General features: G+C 38.5%; 2 protein-coding genes across 2 annotated transcripts; both read left to right on the top strand.

The window, feature by feature from the left end:
• Positions 1 to 716: 716 nt before the first annotated feature.
• Positions 717 to 7319, top strand: LOC104958128 (cholesterol desaturase daf-36). Its single transcript, XM_010785838.1, has 6 exons — positions 717 to 1104; positions 5373 to 5561; positions 6003 to 6181; positions 6708 to 6833; positions 7055 to 7174; positions 7278 to 7319. The coding sequence occupies exons 1-6, from the start codon at positions 717 to 719 to the stop codon at positions 7317 to 7319; spliced, it is 1044 nt and encodes a 347-aa protein (XP_010784140.1).
• A 686-nt stretch (positions 7320 to 8005) lies between these two features.
• Positions 8006 to 9424, top strand: LOC104958127 (probable ATP-dependent RNA helicase DDX53; the record flags this gene model as incomplete). Its single annotated transcript, XM_010785836.1, has 4 exons — positions 8006 to 8126; positions 8388 to 8498; positions 8871 to 9012; positions 9324 to 9424. Coding segments are annotated over exons 1-4 (371 nt in total), but the record flags the coding sequence as incomplete, so codon positions are not given.
• Between the last annotated feature and the right edge of the window lie 803 nt (positions 9425 to 10227).

Below are 10227 nucleotides of genomic sequence, written 5' to 3'. Positions count from 1 at the left end.
ATTACAGGTTAATTATACAGGCTGACCAAAATAGCTAAGAACACATTCAACTTATGAAATATATAAATAATAAAAAGCACGTGAATTAAAAAAGATAAAGCATACAACTTATGATTAGTAATACCAATTAACATGATTATAAGCATACTACAACATTGCCCTATACACCTTATTTACACTTGAATGACAATGACATTACACTCGAAAGTATGTGAACACCCATGGCTGGTTTTTTATGGTTTGACATCTCAAGAATACAGGATCGTCTTCCTATCTTATAATGTAAATATCCAGATAGAACAAATAGTGTTGAGGTGACAATAACTTTTTAATGTGAATATTTGTGATACATGAGGCACATTCAGAACATTAAATTCATGGTATCAATGTTACTCTCATGGTTTGACAGGGAAAGTATGATCACTTATGCAGCCTGAAAGAAAATGTGTATGTGTAACAAGTGAAAGTAAAAAAAGAAAGGCCACAGGATCAGACAGTCTCAGTGCTTTTATTTTGAAAACTTTAGCAACCCAACTGATCTGGTCATCAGTAATCTAATTAGCAAATCTAAATCCAGCAAGGCTGATAGCAGCAGAGACAAAAGAGGGGGCGGACAAATCAAAATTAAACTCAATGCCAACACTAGGTGTGGCTTTCTGTCAGATGAAACAAACTGACAGAGATATACCAGCAGAGACAGTACCTGCAGTAAGAGCATGTCCCCAGGGAAGTTGGCAGTTATTTTTGGGCTTGGAGTAGCTGCGGGGTTTATCATAAAAATTGGAGACCCGCTGGACTCCTGGTACCCGGTATGGCGGGAAACAGGGCTGCTCGCACGGGCTGTGGTGTGCCTCATCGCCGGGGGTTCCCTCTTCACCCTCGGCTGGCTGCACGGGTTCCTCTTCGGTCCCCTGGAGCTGCTGAGGGGGCCGGACGATGTGGGATACATAGTCGAGAACGGTCGCTCGAAAGCCCAGGCTGCAAACGAGGTCCGCCGCAGGAGGAGAACCGGAGACCTGCCCCCGGTGTATCCGAACGGCTGGTACCGGGTGCTGGACTCACGTATGCTGCGGAGGGGAGAGGTCAGGAGTGTCACGGTGCTAGGTAGGCTGGAAGAATTACTGCTGGTTACATAATAAATAGGCCACTTAAGAGTAGTGTAAACAAGGTTGGCTATAACCATGAAACGTCTTCATTTGGTTACTTTCATTAAGCAATTTCTACGTTTGAACATGCAAATTAGACTTATATCTTATCTAATATTTTTCTAATTGAATACCTTTTTTGCAACAGAAGTCTGAGATCAAGTCAAGTTCAAAATGATTGAATCCTTTTGAGAGGGAATTTGAAATATCTCTTTGTATCATTCCATAAATCTGATAAGAAAAACAACACAAATCTTGCCATATTTGTAGTTATTAATATTACAATATAAGCCTACAAAGTAAAGATATAATAATAAATCAGGCTACATATCATATAGGAACAAACTCTTCTGTTAACATCTTTAGTAGATGGGAATTAACCTTGAAAGTGTGTAAGTGACTGATACACAAGTTATGAAAAGCTAGATTGCCCAAACTGCTTCCATATTATTATAGTGTGTGATGCTTTTAAATTACATGTAGATGCAGTAAAAATATGACCACAAGTGGCTCACCATCATCGAACACAATTGACTAGAATTAAGAGGTTCTCCTATAGCCCCAACATTTTGGACTAAGGGATCAAGTAAGATGAGATAGATACACGTCTGGGCTCAGCAGTGGGGCAGGTTATGAATATGCTGACACTGCCCCCTTTTTACATGAGGCATCAGAGATGTGAGATGCAGACGAGTGTGTTTACCCGGTGTGAACCCAGAGAGGAAATCACTTCACAACAGTGACATTTTGACACTGCATTTAACCCATAGATGTGGAAAGATTAGACTAAAAAGCGCCCTTATGATTATTTTACTTCAATTCTTAATTTTTAATGATTATGATTCATTACCTAAAGTAAATTGTAAGAGTAGCAATTGTCAATACAGAAAAGGCAGCTTTTCTTACTTTAAAGTTTAAAGTTCTTAGAACTTTATTGCATTTCTACCACTCAGATATTTGTCTGTTCACCTGGTTTCTGTTGTCAAATAGCTTTGTATTGCGCCGAGTTGCCAGGATATGCATGGAGAGAAGCTCATATTACACAGTTTTTTAGATTTTAAAGTATACATTCAGAACACAATGGCTTACCATCTTTGTTTGTGTAGTTAAGCGATCAGGTTCCAAGTGTCGTTGAAACGGGAGTGTTTATTAAATCATTTCGTAATGGAAGCAAGGTGACATCTTACAATTATTTTTGTATTATAAATCAATCTGCTAATTCCTGAATAATGTGTTTCTGTACTCATGTTTTCACATATAGGCCACAAAACAACTTGTGTTTTGCTGATGAAATGCTTTACTGTGGAGCTGCTGCAGTGTCATTAGCATTTCAGTAAAACAATAATGCCTTTTTTCAGAGAATGTAGCCACAGATCGTAATACTGCAAATATTTGAATACTATCAGTAAGCCATTGATTCAATCACTATTGTTTTACCTCATTAATTAGAGAAAACCCATGTTCAGACAAGCATTGAGTTCTTTAAATATTATCTGATTTGCTTAGATTTGGTTTCACTCTAAAACAAGTATTTTTCTACTTTTGGCTGTCTGCTTGGCAACTGCTCTCTTTGCTGTAATAACAGTAGATCCATTGTATCCAGCTGGACCTGATGGTCTTAATTCAGCCTTACCTGCCCAACAGTGACTGAGTGACATGTTAAGTTTTCTTTTTGGACAAGATATTTTTTCTGATGTATTACTTTTTTCGATAGCCTTTTATTTTTTCAGTTTTTCTGACATTTGGGACGTTTTAGAAAAATGTGTCTTCTTCATATTTACTGTAGCTGTAGATCTCTTTCCTTACCAACTCCTACATCAGGGGGAGGAGGCTGAAAGGGTGAATGGGATGGGTTGGAGGGGGTTTTGGGTGTGAAGGAGGTATATGGTGTGGAGGATAGAGGTCGTGGGGATGGAGACTCCTTCTTTTTATCCTGTTGAATTCTCTCTAAACCTTCCTTAGGTTGGGTTCCTGTTCGATTACTCTTGTCGCTTGGTTTTCATCAGAAACAGATTTCTGACCCAGATGTAACATATAAAAACTCCTATACCTTCTTGATATGTATAAATTCTGTTACAAGTAAATGTGTTTCCAACAACGATACCTATGTGATTTATTTTAGAATATTTTCATTGAAGCACCTTATTTGTGCTTCCCGTTTTAGATAAGTTATTCCTGTGTTGCTATGCGGTGGGACTGTTTGATCTCTTCAGAGAGTTTCTTTGCGTTTGAATTCAAAACGGTTTCAAAGAGGGTGTGGAGCTTTCATGCTTCTGTCACATCACCCACCATAAATAAACAAACAGTATATGAAAGGTTTCCTACCCGAAAAACATATCCACTAGTGAAAAGAGACACCTGCTCTTGCAAAGTGGATTAGCATACAGCTTCGCTTAAAATAATCGTATATGTTATCCAATAATCAAACTGAGAAAAAGTAGCACATCCCCACATTTGAGAAGCTGTTACCAGATAATTCACTTTTCGTTGACCACCGACGGAAAAGATGAATAGACCCAATCATTTAAAGCTGCTGTCAACTTTGTTTCTGATGATGTTTTAATGTGCAGTGGTTATGCTCAGTATCATGACGGTTAATCTTCTGACGCAAGAATGAATTGTCATGCTTTTGAAAAAGAGAATATACATTTCAATAGATTTAGGATTTAAAATAAAACAAACAAATGTCAAATATGTAACATTTTGACATGTGAAAACTTTAATATTGATGCACATTTTAAGGATCTTGATCATTTGTTGACTTGTTGGCTTCTCTTTATATCAGATTTTCAGCAAACACTAGTGTAACACACCGGTTTTTAAAGCTCCTACACACTAGATCTGTGATGGGGATCAACTGTTACCAAGGTGGAGATAATGGAATCCTATAAAACAGTAATTACACAGTACAGGCTCTGTATTAGACAACCTCTTAGTAAATAATTGTACATGCTCTGGTCCTCTTCAACCCACCTTGTCCCTTTCAGTACCCCCCCTCCAATTTACTGTTCCATAATCATTTGTACAGGATCCAAAATTAGCTCCCCCAGGATCTGCATCCTGCTGTGAATGACTGCAGCACCTTGCTCTTAACCTTTCTGTGCAGTCATCCATTTGCATCATGTATTAAATTCCGCTTATTTTGCCCTTTGCTGCTCCGATACATTGCGCTGTGGTTCAGTTCTGCCAGTGGGTTACTCTTGACTAAACTGACTCGGCCTGAGCTAATTCTGGGAGAAATCTGAAGACTGTAGGTCAGCCAAAGGTCAAGGCAAAAACAGGAGACACAAGAGGAAGAGATCGTAACGCGCTGTGTGTTACTGTGCACAGATTCATCTGAGCACGCACCGTGCTAAATCCATCCTTGTAGCCAAATTTGACGTAACATTTAGCTAACAGTTGAATGAGGGTGGCAATAGGCAAAATAAGCATTTGAAGTGACCTAAATTAATTATGTTTATAGCCACTATGTATTGAATTTGAAAATCAATGCACACCTAGCCCAACCAACACAATAGTTGCATTTGCTACAGACAGAACAAAAGCCATTTTAATAATTACACACATTTTTCAATTCTACTCGGGGGTTTTCATTATTGATGAAGCCTTTTTTTAAATTGCCAACAAGGCACACATAATTAAAAAAATCTAATCACTGCAACACTTGATTCAGAATTTGGCTGCGCTCTATATATTTCTAAATAAAATGTATTCGGGGCCAGTTCGCTTGTGACAGCCAATTCTATCATTTTAAAACAGCAGTCGCTGTGTGCTTCTGAGGTTTGCCTCCACACAGTGACAAAGCAAGTCTACACTATCTCTGTTTGCCAGTCGCTTCTAAAAGAACAGGCTCAATAAAAATAATTAGAGTAACCTTATTATAAGAGTCTTTACATATTGCCTCTAATTAACCTCCTCTCATTAATTTGCCCAAGGAGTTATCTTTTATATAGCCTCATCCATACTATACGTCTTTAAAATAATTTATACTTAACTTCATACCAGCGTAAGGTTGGGCAATATGTTTTATATATTTTTGTATATGTCCAATATATTAGTAAACCATTAAATTAGCTAAATAAAATGACAAAAATCACCAAAAAATCAACAATCGTAAAAATATTTGCACAATCCTATATCCTACATCTTATAACATTACCATTCAATTCTAATTATTGGCAGCTCATTCATTTAAATGTGTGTCCCTACCCCCATGAATGGCTGTAGGTGAGCAGGTGGCAGTGTTTCGGGGCCAGGATGGCGAGGCCTACGTTGTCGATGCCTACTGCCCTCACCTGGGGGCCAACCTGGCTGTGGGGGGGCAGGTGGTGGGGAACTGCATCGAGTGCCCGTTTCATGGATGGCAGTTTCGGGGAACGGATGGCAAGTGTGTGAAGATCCCCTACGCAGAAAAAGGTAGGAATTATTTATCATACAAGAAACATGTTTTGTGTATAATTAAAAATGACTTGCAATGTATCAGTGCTATGGGGCCTCAATTGGTTCTATTTTAGCTTTCATTGTCTTAAAATAAAATGCATTTCATTTAACCATGCATTACTGTTTCTAGAAAGAATAATAGTTAAAGGCCTTGCGATTGGGTAGTGCTACATGTCCTGAGGGGGGTGCTATAGGACATCCTGAGACAGACGTCTTACAGTATGTCTAACCCTTACATTTCGGTCTGTGTGCTGGGTGTAAAATCTAAGAAATTGGGCCTACAGTTAGTGCCAGCAGAAAAGTTGAGGGACCCAAAAATATATCTAGATTCATATGGGTATTTTTGGATTTACTTTACAGATTTAGAGATCACATGTTGATTAAAGAGACTGTATTTGGCTTTGGTTTGTTGTTCAGTGCCAGAGTTTGCCAAGGTGCGCATCTGGCCCAGCTGTGAGCTCAACGGGCAGGTTTTGGTTTGGTTTCACTGCGACGGAGAAGATCCTCAGTGGCTGGTCCCAGAGCAGCAGGAAATCACAACGGGCGAGTGGGTGTACCGGGGGAGAACTGAACACTTCATCAACGCTCACATACAAGTAGGTGCATATGTGGGTGGATATGTTGTTACCTGCATGAATCGGATTTAGAGTATTTTAAATAGAAACTAATTTATTAGGTGTTTTTCTTTCACCTAGGTGTCTCAACTGTTTACTTGACGATTCTACTTTTTTGTTTTTGTTGATTTGATCAGATTTATTTCGAATGTGTAAAACAATAATACAAAAATGTAACATGAGAATTATTATCCAATACAAAATTAAGCAGTGTCAAATTGATATACAAAAATATTACTGATTGTAAGTTATGTATAAACAAATAATCTACTTAATTACACATCCGAAAAGGGGTGGGAAGAAGTTTACACTTATTTAATCCCACTCCTTCTCCCAAAAACTAAATTATTACAAATATATATTTTATAATATAAAAGATAAATGACATATAATGACATATTTGACATATAAATGAAATATAAAATTCCCATGGCAGAGAAGGGGCTTTTCTTCTGTTAACAAACTTTCAAAATGTTCACAAGAATGGTTCATGGTTTTCCAACTGTAGGAGATTCCTGAAAATGCAGCAGACATCGCTCACCTCGGTCACCTTCACACGCCGGCCATTGTCAGCGGAGTAGATCTGCGATGCACCAACAGCAAAACCTGGGAATTCCTGCGGCATGACTGGAAGGTAAGGATCTCACACCTTTAACAATCTTCAACGTTTTAAGGATGCCACATCACTTCTAAACATTCAAAAGTGTTCGACACACTCTTCAATCGTGTTGATGCTTCTCAGACTGTACAGAATACATTTATTTTAGAAGGATGAAGTACTTCTGAATAGTGTATTCCTGTGTTTAAATGCCATTGTGTTTACTTTGGCTACATGTATGTGTGTGTTTATTCAAGGTTCAATGGGAGCCAGAGGCCGAGCCCAACAAGCATTGTTCTCAGATGTTGGTGAAACATGCTCTTACTGTCTTTGGAAGCACCTGGCATCTGCTGGATGTCTGTGTTTTGGCCAGACAGGTACAGTACAAACATTTTAATTCTACTGACAGCATAATCATTAAACCTCTCAGCGATTTTATTAAAATTCAAATTGATTCCACCCACATTGATTATGTTTCAGATAAAACATCTACTGAACTGCACCTCAACTCAAGAAAACTAAACTGAGATTCCTTAAATGGCTTTTAAATATAGATGAAGACTTTAAATGAACATGGTTTCTGGCTTTTGTGAAGTATTTGCAACCTTTAAGTGTTCGTGAAAAGAGCCCAAAGGACATGAACAGTGCGTGTTATAACAAAATTTAAAACATCAGTGGCCTGAATACCAAATAAGTATTCAGGGCGTCAGCAGGGTCTTAAAAAGTATTAAAAGCTGATAAATCAATTTAGCAAAAATGAAGGCTATTAAAAAGTATTAAACGGCATTTTCCATGATATTATGTTTTGTAGCTTGTTTCCAATAAGTATATAAATTGTCCAAAGAGGTTGTATTCTAAAGTCTGCCAGGACATCGCACGCTCACTGCTTGATAGCGCGCGAAGGTCCGTTTACGCCGGTTGTTAAACAACATCGTTATGGGGAAATGCAAGTCTGCGTCCAAATGGTTGGAAGATAAGGAGGAAGGACAATCAATACTGTATATAGTCAATGTGAGGTAAAGTGTGTCGCCAAGGTAACCGGTTAAAACTCCAAGTGGTGATGAGGTCTTAAAATGTATGGAAAGGGTCTTAAAAAAGGTGTTAAAAGTTCTTACATTTGACTTCAGGATTCCTGCATATACCCTGTAAGTACGAAATACAATAAAAGCCTTGAATCTTGTATGTATGATATTTGTGTTTTCCACCTCAGTCTCAGTCGTGGCCAGTGTCTCTGAGCGGAGACGACGTGATCGCCATCGCTCAGACAGGAACGGGCAAAACGCTGGCCTACCTGCTGCCAGGCTTCATCCACATGGACGGACAAGTTGTGTGAGTTCAGGACCCTTCCTTTAGGTATCGATGTTATACAACAAAGTGTGTTCTCTCTTTACTTGTACTTAATTATGGTGTGAGTTGTGTGATTTTTTTTTTTTGTGTGCATGTTTTGTTTGTTTATTTGACTGGTACAGCACTTTGGTCTGGAGGTTTGAAAGTGCCTTATAAATAAAGCTGTGTTGTATCTTCTTCTGATTTAGAACTGTTTTATCCGTCAAGCTTCTTATTTCTTGTCCTCTCTCTCTTCCTTGACAGGCCCAGATCCAAGCGGGGGGGTCCGGGCATGTTGGTGCTGACTCCCACCAGAGAGCTGGCCCTGCAGATTGAACAGGAGTGCAGCAAGTACAGCTTTAAAGGCTACAAAAGGTCCAGCAGTCTTATTCAAATAAGTCTTAGACAATATTTATAATTTGTATATCCATTATTCACCCTGATTTAAAATCACTTCAATGAGCATGAGCTGCTGACGCCAAAGTGTTTTTAAATAGTCATGTTTTAGCGAGAATTGATCAATGAGACGATACTGCTTGAGTTGTGTGGCCTCTATTTTTATTTATCATTTTCTCAGTTTTTGGATTCACTCTGGAGGCATATGTGGGGGTCAAAACAAATGTATGGTAACACGGGTTTAGTACTTGATAAACAAATCATCTTTTTTTGGGTGGAGGTATTCCTTTTATTGAATGAGCTTATCATCACGGTGACTCGGCCATGACAGTTCCTCCTCTGTTCTCTCAGTGTCTGTATCTATGGCGGAGGGGACAGGCGAGCTCAGATCAACGCGGTGAGGAGCGGCGTGGACATCGTGATCGCGACCCCAGGCCGACTGAACGACCTCCAGATGAACGAGCTCATCAATCTGCGCTCCATCACCTACTTGGTCTGCTGTCGGCTTTTATCTGTGACATTCTTCAGGTCTAGGGTGTTGGCATAGGCCAGGGCTATACGTTTGTTTTTAAATGTTTTGTTGGAGTACAGATGGGTTGTTTTGAATAACTGCTCTGGTCATTAGTAACCTGTGTGCTTTTATTTTTATTTTATTTTATCCTATGTTTTTATTGTGTATTGTGTTTTTAGCACTTCTTAACACGTGGCTTGTGTAGTCATTGATTATTTTGTGATTCCTATGATGTCTTAATGTTTTGTCAAGCACTTTGTGACGCTTTATAAATAAATGTTTCTTACTTAAAGGTGCTGGACGAGGCAGACCGGATGCTGGATATGGGCTTTGAACCCCAGATTATGAAGATTCTGATCGACATCCGCCCCGACCGACAGTCTGTCATGACCAGGTATAAATCAGGTCACGGAAAGTTCTTTATTAGCAAATGTTTTCCATCACGTGTAATAGACGGGACACTGGGACACAAGCAAGCGTTTAGATTGCAGACACTGTCCATAAAATAACAATGTTGGTTTGTTGTCCTTCCACAGTTTAGAGATTGTGTTATAGTGCATGGATTCATCATTTCAGGCCATGTGTTTCATCATGGTGTATATTTATTACCGTTTTAACATGAAAGTTATATATTCTGTATCACAACATAGTCATTTATTTACATTTTGTCAAAAGAAAGGTAAGAAGGAATGGGAAATAAATGTATAATTTAACGGAAACAATTTTAAAAAGCAAATTTGACCCCTGCGTTGAATTGCTTTTTATAGGCTTTTCCTTACAGAAGTGCTATGAAGGCTGTTCGACATATTGGAGGAAGTGCGGTTTACAGGGTTCTTACGGTCATTAAAAACCTCACGGAAATTCGTAATGCTAATTCCAGGTCCTGGAAAAGTTATGGAAAACAATATTTTTCCAAAAGTTTTGGAAATGTAACTAAAGTTGCATCAAATATAATTTATATTTTAGCTAATCGCCGAAATAGTAATACTATAATAATACATACTGTATCGTATAGTAATATAACGTAAAATGGCATTTAACTGTCGAGGTATTTTGCTGGTGAGAGATTTGAGTTGCTTTAGTGTGTAGAAGCTAGTAAGCCTACTATTGGATTTGTTTTAGATAGGCACAACATGTTTCATATGCAGACCTTATTTTCCTGTTCCATGTTAAAATAAATCCATCCATCCAACCATC

The sequence above is a fragment of the Notothenia coriiceps genome, unplaced genomic scaffold (genome assembly GCF_000735185.1).
Source record: "Notothenia coriiceps isolate Sejong01 unplaced genomic scaffold, NC01 NC01_scaffold00028395, whole genome shotgun sequence".
In the NCBI taxonomy this organism is placed as follows: domain Eukaryota; kingdom Metazoa; phylum Chordata; class Actinopteri; order Perciformes; family Nototheniidae; genus Notothenia; species Notothenia coriiceps.
Note: the sequence above shows the minus strand (reverse complement) of the source record. Positions and strands in the feature narration are given on the sequence as shown.